Below are 13,129 nucleotides of genomic sequence, written 5' to 3'. Positions count from 1 at the left end.
GAGATCTGAATTTTTAATCTTGGTTTAGTCACATGAAGCTTCAAATCTGATAGGAGCAGCAGTAGAATTGTTTAGGCAACAGCAGAAGGCTCTTGTTAGTTCATTCATGTATTTTCTTCCCCTGTACCACGTCTCTGATCTAAATCCCTCTGCTATTTGTCCAACAGTGGCAATGGGGAGATGTAGGGACCTTGCTGGAAAACAGCTTAGGGGAATGTGTAAAAAACAAGAAGCAAAACCCCACACATTCTCAACAATAGGGTGCATGAAAAAAGATCGGTTTGCTATGTTACTATGAACTTGTTTTTGGAGTGCTTGAAATATATTCCCATTTTCTTTGTTTCTACGATGCTTTGAGCATAATTTAGTGGGGGGTGGGAAGCGGCACAAAATTAAAGTGAATGAAGAAATGAAAATCTTACACATCATAAGGAATGTGCTCAGTATTGGCTCTGTCCTGCCTTGAAGCTCTCTGAAGACACTGCACTAAAACAAAACAAAAAAGAGAGGCAAAGAAGCTGTCATAAATTAGGGCTGCCATGTGTCCAGATTTTCCTGAACATTACTGGGATTTCAAAGGCGGAATTGGCATCCGGGTGGAATTTCCAAAAGAAGGCACTTTGTCCTGAATCTTAGGCAAGTGAATCAAAAAATTGCTGGGGGGGGGGGCGTTTTTGTAAAGTCAGGGTGCAGTTCAATGAAGGAGGAGTAATAGTTGAAGCCACTCCTCTAAATGCACAGTCCTCCAAATGGAGGCAAACTATTTTCCCTAATAGAATTCAGTTTTTACTTTCTTTTTGCTAACATGTGCATGTTTGTGCACAATTTCTCCCATACTCATGCACATGTGCGCGCAGACACACACACACGCACACACGCGCGCACACACACATAGAAAGTAATGACATTTTTGGTTGGAGACTTGCATTGATGAAACTTGAAAAATCAACCCTTTTCGTGGTAGATTATCATAGTTTCAGGTTACCATCACTCACCTTTCATGACCAAAAGGTAGATTGAAAGTACCAACACCAGAATGGTACCACCCACACAGCCACATATAATTCCCCAATTTGGCCCTGCCAAAAAAAGAAGAGTAATCTGAATTAGATCAAAAAGGAAAAAGGAGTCTTCATTTGGTTTCCCTCACAAAGCCAAAATTTGCCCTACCTAAATCAGGCTAGATCAAGTCTGGACATGAAAGGAAATGGCACCCTGGATGAATTTTTTTAATTTTAAGAGATGTCTGGAATTTCTGGTCCTTGTTCTTGTTGTTGTTCTTGTTGTCTGTCATCATCCCCCCTGAGCAGCAGAAGGAATGTCCCCCCCCCTTACATGGGATACTCAAAGCATTCTTGTGCCCCCTGCCTCCCCACGTGCAGCAGCCCACACTGGGGAGTAGGGGGCACAGAGGACAGTGGAAAGAGGGAGAGAGCAGCCCCCAGCTCCTGCCAGCCTCAAGGGAGGAAAATAAAGAGGACTCAGTTATCGTGGCCCTGCTATTGTTCCCCCTCAAGAGCTGCTGTGTCACCTTCTCAAAGCTGCTGCAGCTGCTTCCTCAAGGAGGAAAATTGCTCCCCTTTCCAGGATGCAGAGCAGGAGACGAGGAGCTCAGCTAAAAGGGAACAGGGCACCTGTGGCTACTTGCTCGGGAGCAGGTCCAAAGGAACTTACCTCCTCAGTCCCACCCTCCCAAAGCAGGGGGGGTGGACCTCAACAAGGAATCCCCCCCTTCTTTCCCTGATAAAGAAAAAGAATTGGCTCTTGGAAGCGTGGGTTATTTATTTTTATTTATTTATTTAGGGGGGGAGGCTGGGGTGCCAGGAATGTTACTTTTTGAAATACGCCAAGACTAAATTTTGTAATGTGGATTTTGTAATGTGGCTTTGCCACAAAAGGGGCGGGCCCACAAAATGTGCACGCCAAATTGAAGAGGGAGACCTTATCATTTACATAATCTCCAGTCAAAATTGAACTATTGAAATACCTGCTACATAATATACATATACATATACATATACATATACATATAATATACATATTATCTGAGATTTAAAACTCTCATTGATGAAAGTTAATTTTACAGTGGGTGTGAATGATCTATTTTGTGGCTGGTTTCTTTTAATCATTCTATGCCCAGGCAGGCACATTATGTGACGCATGAGAGCAGCAAAATAGTCAGACTGCACATTGATGATGGGATAAAATCAGGCCAAATCTTTATTGACAGCAGCAGGCAGGGCAAGGGATGGCAAGGCATTGGGTTCCAGGATCCGTTCACCATTCCACAATCCCCATGTTGATGGAGTGGATACACTGGGTGTGCATCACTCCAAACCTGTACAACGGGATTCAGCCTGTGCTTATTGGGCACAGAATGGGGCATAAAATGATATGATGAAAAGCTTGCACAGATAGCAGGAAAACCAGTAAGGAGTGATGCATTTCCCTGACTCTCTGTATAGCCAACTCTTTATGGCAATCATTTCTCTTTGACAAAAAAGGAGAGAAAAATCAGACATTGACATCAAGAGTGCTATCAATCTTTCTACAGTGGCAAAAAGATTCTATAAATGTGGCATCAGGATATTAACGATCTGTGATGGGAAATGAGAAAAAAATGTTTTCTTTTCATGATTGTGTTTGAGTATAGATTGCATTATTTTGTCTTTCTGTTAAGATTTAAAATGGCATACTAAAACAAACAATAAGATAAGTAAACATTTTTACTCACTAATGCTGTTTACTTACCATTGGAAGGACAATTACCTGGGCAGGGGAAAAACATGGACAATATCAGAAAAGCATGGCTCATCAACACATCAAGAAACACAAAGCTCTCATAAATGTGCTCTTATCAAGGCAGTGGTGCCAAACCGAACTGTGGATCAGAACACAACTCCTGATTGGATCACACACTTCTCTGGATTTTGTAATGTGGTTTTGCCACAAAGGGGCCCACTTTATATGTATTTTAATATAACGTGTATTTTATTTGGAAATGCATTGAAAAGCATTGAGAAAATGCATATTTTGAAGAATGCATACATATTGTGTACATTAATGTATATATTAAGGTGCATCATAACAATGGGTTAGATTTGAACTAACAATCAATGGTTATGACTAAGAGCCATTCATTTCAATGGGTCTACTCAAAGTATAACTTAGCTGAATGGAAGAATACATGTAACCTTTCAAGCACTCTTTAGAAAAACATGATGTGCCAAAAGAAATGAAACAGGGTGGACTTAGGCTGATCTAAGCCCCAACCCTAGAGGCTAGACACATAAATCATGAATATTTTTAACAGGCTGCAAAAGCATCACTCATTGATAAGCTGCCTAACAACAATGCCTATTTTTAATACACCATTAAACAGTGTCACTGGAGAAGTGTTGTCATCTCCATGCTATTGGGCAGATCCTCCAACATTGGTTGCATAGGTTCAAAACAGCACCTATTTTCATTTATATGAATATATGAATGTGCTCCAGGGAAGTCTGAACATGCTCTGTGGCTATGATTAACTGTTGTGGTAGGAGAATAGAAACCAAATGGATGGAGAATGAAATTAACTATGTTGGAATATGGCATGACTGGCTAGCTGGAACTCTAAACAGGACTATCCCACCATGCTACATTCTCTTGCAGGTCCCTTCCTAGTCTCATCATTTCTACAATCTTACCTGACTGGAGAATCAGATTCCAAGCAACACTGAGGGCAGATGTCTTCACTTCATTCTTTGCATCCTTCTGCTGGTAACCACAGGAATATTGGCCAGCATTCTTCGGCGATGCATAGACTATGTATTGAACATATTGAGATGTTGCTTTCTTGGCTGAAACAGGAGCCCCATCTTTACAGAAAAAAAATCTGGTCGGCACAACCTCTGATGGAGCCACACATAGTACTGCGATAATTTCCCCTTCAGGAAACAAAGTTGAATTCCAGAATAAACCAGGAACAGGAAGTTCACCTAGAGAACGAACAAATGAATGAACGGAAGAAATAAAGAAAGAGCATAAATTAATGCAGAGAGTAAATGAAAATGTTTTTGCAATGGAGGGTGAACATTTGAGTAATCATGTACAATTAGATTGCTTTATCACCATTATTTTGTCTTACTGTATCGCTTTTTAGCACTTTTTTCATGATTGTTTATTGTATACTGCTTTTAATTATTACTTTTCAGGGAAAGTGGCATGCAAGTGTTCTACTCTGTTTTATTTATTTAAAGCATTTTAATGCCACCTCAATTTTTATTTAGAAATTTGAGGTTGTAAACTCTCAATTTAATTCTTGATGATGAAATGAAACAGCCCCTGATCTTATTTGATAATGAACATTTAGCATTCACCATTTGGTTTGAGCAGAGGAACATACACACTCACATACACCAACCTCTGCAATCCTGCACACACTAGTGTACACAGACCTGTGCAGTCTCAAACTCACCTGTAGAAGTGCAAAGCTCTGAATCTTTGCCATCACCCAAACACCAGTGATTTGCAAGCAGAGAACCTGCAATAACATCCATGCAATATGTTTATAATATGTTTCAACAAGTAAACACAAGGGCAGAGCAATGATTTAATAATTCTCCTGACCTGCTATTTTGGCTGCAGCCTTTTTGAACTGGCTTTAGTGTTTTCTAGCATCCCTGGTAATTTCCAATTATGCAAATAATACACACATAGATGAGAGTCAATGTAAAGCCATATAATTGCCAAGTTTCCTATATGCCAGAACACCTCTTATTCTGGTGCAGTTGTTTTTTTCTGTGTGCAAAAGGGTGCATGGTGTTAAACAAGCATGTGTGAATGCAGAGCTGAGGAGAAATCAATAAAATTGTATTTTCGTATGTGTTGCAGGCTGTTTCTTCTACCAGCACTTCTTTAATTTGTACATTTACATTATGGTGTGTAACCCAGTCACTCTTAAACTAAAATCCTTGGTTCTCTTGGAGATAGAACTTGAAGGAGGAGGATGAGAAGTTAGATGTTTTCATGAAATGTCTTCCACAAGTTGAAGAGGAAGGCCTTATTTCAGTTTATTTTAAAAAATGTATGTTGAAAACAGCTTGGCTATCTGCAATGCTGGGGGGGGGGGCAATCCTACCACACAATCTAAAGACATGGGCATCTTAGGATGCAGCAGATTTCTCCCTCAGCTGGGCTCACCATGCAGCTCAGACAAAGATATGCTCATCACAGCTCAGCTAGTTAAACTGAGGGCACTGTCAGTCCTACAGAAGGCTGTTGCAGGGATGTGGCAAGGAGCAGGTGACTTAGACTGGAACCTGAGCTCATTCAAATCAGTCTTGAGTCCTGGAAACCTCACACATAACAGTATTTTTAAGGCTTGTTTTTCCACTGCCTCACTTAGGCAGAGCAGCAAAGTTGTATGATCGCCCACTCCCTGCCCTGCCATCCACCACTGCCAATCTTACTGATCCCCCTCTCACACAGGCACATGCTCCCTCACACGCGCCAGAATTTCCGGGATGTATGGCAACCCTAACTATGAGTACACACAGTTGTCTCTATTACAGTTGCATCTCTCCCCCCCTCCGGTTTATTTTTAGAGTTAAGCCAAAAATTCCTACAAGGCATTTTTCTGAGAACATTTCAAAAATATGTTTTCTATGAGTATTCCTTTTCTAACTATTTTAGTAAAAGTCCACCTTGAAGCATTTGCTTCTAGTATTTTCAACACTTTTCTATGCCAGATAGGCTTAGAAAGACATTGGTTTCAGGCAATGTGGAAGGAAACAGGATGGGATCCTGCCTGCCAACTCATTTCCCAATACCATTAATACACAGAATCAGAGAAAAGGAGATGGAAAATGAAAAGCTGTGCTACTTCTGGAATGTTGGGGAATTTCTCCTCCACGTCAAGTAATTACATGGAATTCTCTCACTAGTTTCTCTGTTCACTAGTAGTATGGAGAACCATAAGAGGCCATTTGTACATAACTCTCATTACTTAGGAGCCTTTTCTAGAATCCTGCTATTTGTCCATGAAGTGATTTCCAGAAAATGTCAAAGTTCCAATCACTGAACTATTTACCTTTTTATTTCTTTTTAGGACAGCATTCATATACATTCACACACACACACTGACACACACACATATTATCTTTTTTAAAAATACATTTTATTAGCGTTTATAAAGAGAAATACAAAGATTATTGTCAAATATCTATTTTTAAAATCCAAACTCAAACATTAATCCAGAGGGGGGAAAGAATGGAAGAACAAGGAAGAGAAAATGAAAAAGAAATAATAAAGGAATTAAAAGAGAAAAGGGGAGAAAAGTTAAGAAGCTAAAGAACTTCTGATTCGTCATCTTACTTTTACATATAAACATCACTCACTTCATCCTCTCCAGTGAAACACCCAATCATGCCACCCTCCATAAACTATTTTATTCAATCATCAAATCCAAATGTAATTATTTCATTTTCTTTTCCATGCAAAAAGTCTGTGAGAGGTTTCCAGTCTTTAGTAAATGTTAACAATGACATTGCTCTGATAAAATATCTCAATTTTGCCATCTCAGCTGAGCCCATTAATTTTAACAATGACTCCACCATTCTTGGTAATGATGAGTCTTTCCATCTTTCTCTCTCTCACACACCCCCCTAGGAAAGCTCTGAAGGGAATTGTGGAGTTTAGTTTCCCCAGATCTTTCAAGAAGTTGACCATATCCATGAATTCCCTTCCCAGTTTCCCAAACTTACAGAGAACCCAGAAGAGATTCATCAGGGCAGGGCAGAAGTTGGCTTCCCAATCTGATGTTTGTCCACTCTTCCCAACCTCTGACTCTCAGCTCCTTCTACTTCTCTCACAGAAAAGACAAAAATCATCACGACTTTTGCAGCATGCATGCTTCTATCCCCTCCCCTGGGCAACACCCCCACATGTGGCTGCAGCTACAACTCAAGGATGTATAATTTTACACCATTCTTTCAGATGAACTATTCAACGTATCTATAACCCTCAGGCACATTCATTTAAAGATAATATTTGATGGTCAGAAAGGCAGCTTTTCATCCATTATCCTGTTTCCCAGCACCAGAAACCCCTCTGAAAATGAGTACATTATTTCACGTGATAGAGAGAAGATTCAGACATGAACTGCTGTGAAAAATTCATTCTAGGGAAATAAATAGGAAATCTCCACCCACCCACCCGCCGCCACCAGTATTCTGCCAAGATAAAGTGGATGGGACTGCATACCAGCAGCCCATGCCCAAGATGGAGCTAAAGCATATACCCACCCATGCACACTAACCACCCCCTAGGTAACATGGCCTGTAAAGAGGGGAGGGTGCCTGGGCTGCATTGTGAGACCTCATGGGCCACGTTTATGCCACAGGGCCTTGATCTCTAGTCTAGCAGTTTCTGATGTTAAAGTGGAAAGAGCAACAGTTTTGTAAGGCATCTGACCTTGGTCCTTCCTGCTGTCTGGCTACAAGTTTCATCTTATTACATTCCATCTCAGCTGTGAAGGATTCAGCCATTCTCTTCATATCCCCATCAAAAGGGGCTCCAGCTTCCCTGGAGATGGGGAAGTGGTAATTTCTGTGAGCCTTTAGACTTGTTTGTGTCTTGGGAGGAATGAGGTATGTAATAAGAACGCCTTTGTGGAAGAAGAATAATTTGTAGATGTGAACTATTTAGGAGCCAGGAGGGAAGTTGCCAGAGACTGGATTGGTTTTACACTGGTGTGGACAGTTTGCAATCCATGGGCACAACAAGCCCATCACATCTTCTCCTTTGGCTGACCAAATTATGGAAACCCTGTCCACCCATCCTATTTTCGTATGAATATCAGTATACAAATATTTCTCTAAATAACTAAAGCCAGGCCTTCAACGGAACAATTGGGAGCTTCATGTGGGCCCCCAGTTGTCCCTTTGCTGGAGCAAAGCATGCCTTGCTCAGTGAGAGGGGGAAAGCTTCTCCTTCCCAGTGTAGCTCTTTGAAGCCATGTTGTGCTGTTCCTTTGAGCCCCTGGTTTTGGAGGTGGAAAGGAGTGTCATGAAGTGGCTTACAAAACATAGGGCTGCCAAACCCCCTTGCTTTGTGGTTACCTTGTTTGGATAATGTCTGCAGGGATTTTAACAGAATTATGTCATGTGATGGACAGGTAGGTTGCCTGATCCAACTATCAAAGTTGGTTAATGCGGTTGGACCCCAAAAGGTTCCCCACCACGGTCTACCAGCTGAGGGTCCCTATATAATTGTTTTTTTATCTGTCTACATATTTCTTTACTCATTCACATAGAATGTGGTCTTTCTAAACATAGCACATACCGGGTGGCTAACATATCATAGAAATAAGGCACAATACAAAGCAACACAATGGCTAAACAATTTATTTGGCAGTAATACAAATAATATTTTATTTTATTTTAATACTTTTTATTGTCATTTTCCAAAAAACAAAATAAAACAATCTTTACATTCATTCTTAATGTCAACTTATTTACATTGCACTAAATTGGGCCTCGACTTCCTTCCATCCCAGTTGCGGTTTTCATAATAGACATCTCCTCTTACAGTTTCTTCTGCTTTTCTACACACGTCACAAGAATTATCCTAGTCCTGCCATAGTTCTTAAACTTCTACAGTTTAATTCTATATATGTCACAAATTTACTCCATTCTTCTGTGAACTTTGACCCTTTTTGGTGTCGAATTTTATTTGTCATTATTGCTAATTCAGTATATTCAAAAAGTTTTGCTTGCCATTCCATAACTGTTGGAATCTCTGATGACTTCCATTTTTGTGCTACAAGGACCTTAGCTGCCACCATTGCATATTGAAATAACTTATGGTCTTCTTTTTTTATTTCGTCCCCTATTATCCCTAATAGGAATGCCTCCAGGGTTTTTTGGAAGGCATATCTAAAAAGTTTCTTTAATTCATCATATATCAGGTTCCAAATTTTTTTCATTTTCTCACATACCCACCACATATGATAAAGGTCCCCATCTTTATTTTTACATTTCCAACAAGTTTTGTTTCACGTTTTGTACATTTTCGCCAATTTGACCGGGGTAATATACCACCGGTACATCATCTTCTCTAGGTTTTCTCTTAGGGTGGAACATGCCGTGAATTTCATCTCTTTATTCCATAAATTTACCCAATTGTCATATTCTATATTATAACCAAAGTCAATTGCTCACTTTACCATCACTTCCTTAATTACCTCATCCTTAGTATCCCACTCCAATAAAAAGTTATACATCTTAGATAAAAGTTTTGTTTCTCCTTCCAAAATTTCTGTTTGATATTTAGATTTTTTCTCGCTGAATCCTAATTTTTGCCCTCCTTCCATAAAGCATTTATCTGGTGATACTGTAACCACCCTGTCAACTCATTTTTAAAATCCTCAAATGTTTTCATTTTCCATCCTCCCTCCGTTTTTACTAATATATCTTCATATGTTATTCTTTTTCCTTCCATGTTTAGTTTTGTTGTTGTTAGTATATCTATCGGTGATAGCCACCAGGGTGTGTATCTTTCTAATAAATTTTTGTTTTTTCCCCAAACATAGGCATGTTAAAATAAGCAGCAAAGAATATAAATCCCAGTAGACAAAATGGTATCCATTGAAGATGTTCATTAATACTATGCAGACATATTTGCTGTATTGCTTTCAGTACCTGCTGTAAAAACCTCTAGCAAGCTAACCAGACAACATGAACCCAAGCCCTTTATTGGAACCTTAAAGGTCAAAACCAGTACTTGAACTGGACTTAATAAAATACTGGAAACATTATTGTAAATGAATAAATGAATGAGAGAAGGAGGATAAACAAAGAACAGTCTGGAGGCATTTTTCTTTCTTCCAATGGGATTTCCTAGTTTCTGGGTACAGCCAAGGAGCAATTACATTTCTCCATGAAATAGGTGATGATTGGCACTGAGACCAGGAGAAGAAGCACGAATGAGGAGCGGAGAATCCAAATATAGGGAGATATTGTTTGACCTGGATCAAATAGAAAAAGATCAGAAAGGTTTGGGTGGCTATTCAGATATGACCTAATCTCATCATTTCTACAAGCTTACCTGACTGGACAATCAGATTCTGAGCGATACTGAGGGCAGATGTCTTCTCTTGGTTCTTTGCATCCTTCTGCTTGTAACCACACGAATATTGGCCAGCATTCTTCAGTGATGCATAGACTAGGTATTGAGCATTTTGAGATGTTGCTTTCTTGAATGAAACAGGAGCCCCATCTTTACATTAAAAAAATCTGGTTGGCACAACCTCTGATGGAGCCTCACATAGTGCTGTGATAATGTCCCCTTCAGGAACCAAAGTTGCATTCAAGAATAAATCAGGAGCAGGAAGTTCACCTAGAGAACAAATGAACGGAAGAAATAAAGAAAAAGCATAAATGAATACAGAGAGTAAGTGAAAATGTTTTTGCAATAGAGCGTGAACATTTGAGTAATCATGTGGAATTAGATTGCTTTATCACCTTTATATTTGTCTTACTGTATTGCTTTTTAAGCAATTCCCCACCACACACACAATTGTTTGTGGTATACTGCCTTCAATTATTTCTTTTTGGGGGAAAGTAGCATGCAATGTTCTATTCTGTTTTATTTATTTAAAGCATTTTAATGCCACCTCCATTTTTATTTAGAAATCTGGGGTTGTAAACTCTCAATTTAATTTTTTTTAAAGTATAGAAGATTAATAGTTAGATGAGCAAAAAGATCTTATGAGCCAATCCTATGTTGTTTCCAATAGAATGAGAATCTTAGGATACAGCAACTCTGAATATTGGCCAGCATTCTTCAACAATGAATAGACTATTTATTGAGCATTTTGGGATATTGCTTGCTGGATGAAATAAGAGCCCCATCTTTACAAAAAGCACAACCTCTAATGGACAAACACATAGTGCGAAGATAATTTTCACTTCAGGAGCCAAAGTTGCATTTAATAAGAAAACATGAGCAGGAAGTTCACCTAGAGAAGGAAGGAAGGAAGGAAGGAAGGAAGGAAGGAAGGAAGGAAGGAAGGAAATGAAATTAAGTGAAAACTTAATTGCAATGGAGGAGGTATATTCGAGCAGTTCTGTGAAAGTATGTAGATTGCTTTATCGGCATGATTTTCTTTCTCATTGCTTTGTTTTCCTAGCACTTCTCTTTGTGCTCTTTTATATTGCATCTTAACATGTTTATTAGTTGTACACAAACACACAATCCTGCAGTTCTTTACATACTTACCGGTGTGCACAGGCTTCACAGGTTCAAACTCACCTGTCAAAGTGCAAAGCTCTGAATCTTTGCCATCACCCAAACACCAGTGATTTGCAAGCAAAGCACCTGTAATGACATTCATACAATATGTTAACACTATGTTTTAACAAGAAATAACAAGGGCAGAGCAATGATTTAAGAATTCTCCTAACCTACTGTTTTTACTTCAGCTTTTTTTGGAGTGGCTTAATTTTTTTTCTATCAATCCCTGGTAGTTTCTAATAACCATATTCATGAATTCCCTTCCCAGTTTCCCAAACTTACAGATAATCCAGAAGAGATTCATCAGGGCAGAGCAGGAGTTGGCTTCCCAATCTGATGTTGCCACTCTTGACTCTCAAGTCCTTCTACTTCTCTCACAGACGAGATGGAAATGATCAAGACATTTGCAGCATGCATGTTTCTGTCCCCTCACCCAGGGCACATCCTCAGATGTGGCTGCAGCTACAAGTCAAGGTGAAGGGCCACACATATCTGCTATTTGGGTCCCTGAAGCACAGATTCACACAAAACGGCAAAACGGCCTTGCAGGTTATTAACAGGATTTTTATTTGAAGTGCATATGCAGAACAAAGGTACAGAGCAATAAGTTTGCAATCTGCACACCCTAGTCAGAGTGTGCCCCCTTTATATATATTTGCAGAATAGGATACTACCTGATCTCTTGTAAGTCACCTGATTTCTTGTAAACCACCTGATTTCAGGGAAATCGAAATTTATAATAAGTTCCTATTGTAATATGCCCCTTCAAAGGATGTGTAATTTTTACACCATTCCTTCTGGTGAACTATTCAATGTACAGTGGTACCTCGGGTTACAGATGCTTCATGTTACAGACGCTTCAGGTTACAGACTCCGCTAACCCAGAAATAGAACCTCAGGTTAAGAACATTGCTTCAGGATGAGAACAGAAATCGTGTGGCGGTTACAGTGGCAGGCCCCATTAGCTAAAGTACCACAGTATCTCTGACCCTCACGCACATTCACTTAGAGAATATTTGATGGTCAGAAAGGCAGCTTTTCATCTGTTATTCCATTTATGCCCCCACCAGAAACCCCTCTGAAAATGAGTAAATTAGTTCACACGATAGAGAGCAGATTCAGACATTAATCGTGGTTGAAAATTCCTTCTAAGGATATAAATAGGAAACATTTTTCCAGGATAAAATGAACAGTGCTGAACCCCAGCAGCTAATGCCCAAGATACACACCTATGCACACAAACCACCCCCATGTAGCATGGCCACCCCCATACCACAGAGCCTTGGTCCCTATTCTAGCAGTTTCCACTGAGAAACTGGGTAGAGCAAGTCCATTCACCCTTTTGGCGTGGCAGCATTGTGGGACAGCAGAGGCTTCACTAAGGCCTCAACAAGGGAATTGTGACATCAGTGCCCCATCCAAATTGGTGGCGGAGGCATAAGCTCTCACCACCTATCAAGAGTCGAACCCTGGCCTGCACCCCGGATAGGCTAATGGTGATGCAGGCTTGGACATGGGCTGGGCCAGGGGGGCAGAACCGATGGAGAAGGCAGGCTTCCCTTGGGTCCAGTCCCTGGTCATTTAAACAGCCCTCACCTGGGGCCCTACCTGCCTTTCATGCGTCGGGTTCTATCTGCCCTTTTTTACCTTGTGACCATGGCTGCACCCAGGATCATTGCCGCTTGTTTCAACTCGCCTCACCAGAGCTTTAAGCTGAACCAATTTTGAAGTCATTAGCTGCGAGGGTTTTGAGCTCCAGCGCTGCCCGGCCTGCTGGCTTCACAAGCAGCAGAGAGTGGTGCCAGAGCGACCATCAGTGGTGTGGAGAGTGGCAGCAGTGGCAGCAGTGGCA

General features: G+C 40.3%; 2 protein-coding genes and 1 long non-coding RNA gene across 5 annotated transcripts in view; all 3 read right to left on the bottom strand.

Moving 5' to 3' along the window:
- The window catches only part of LOC309517313 (uncharacterized protein), an 80,867-nt gene that overhangs the window by 2,917 nt on the left and 64,821 nt on the right, over positions 1 to 13,129 (bottom strand). The gene's annotated exons all lie outside the window — the stretch shown is intronic.
- On the bottom strand, positions 419 to 11,717 carry LOC309517459 (uncharacterized protein; the record flags this gene model as incomplete). Its single annotated transcript, XM_082196692.1, has 6 exons — positions 11,560 to 11,717; positions 4,460 to 4,525; positions 3,690 to 3,980; positions 2,752 to 2,769; positions 996 to 1,079; positions 419 to 486 (listed from the first exon to the last, which is right to left on the bottom strand). Exons 1-6 carry the CDS (start codon positions 11,579 to 11,581, stop codon positions 419 to 421), a joined length of 549 nt encoding a protein of 182 aa, XP_082052818.1. The 5' UTR covers positions 11,582 to 11,717.
- LOC309517326 lies at positions 9,578 to 11,547 on the bottom strand. The gene is made up of 3 exons (XR_014213191.1): positions 11,296 to 11,547; positions 10,090 to 10,380; positions 9,578 to 10,009 (listed from the first exon to the last, which is right to left on the bottom strand). It is a non-coding gene; the product is annotated as an uncharacterized lncRNA (long non-coding RNA).

This window comes from Podarcis vaucheri, assembly GCF_965113315.1.
Source record: "Podarcis vaucheri genome assembly, chromosome: 13".
NCBI classification, from domain to species: Eukaryota; Metazoa; Chordata; class Lepidosauria; order Squamata; family Lacertidae; genus Podarcis; species Podarcis vaucheri.
The sequence above is the reverse complement of the archived record's forward strand: the minus strand, read 5'-3'. Positions and strand labels throughout refer to the sequence as shown.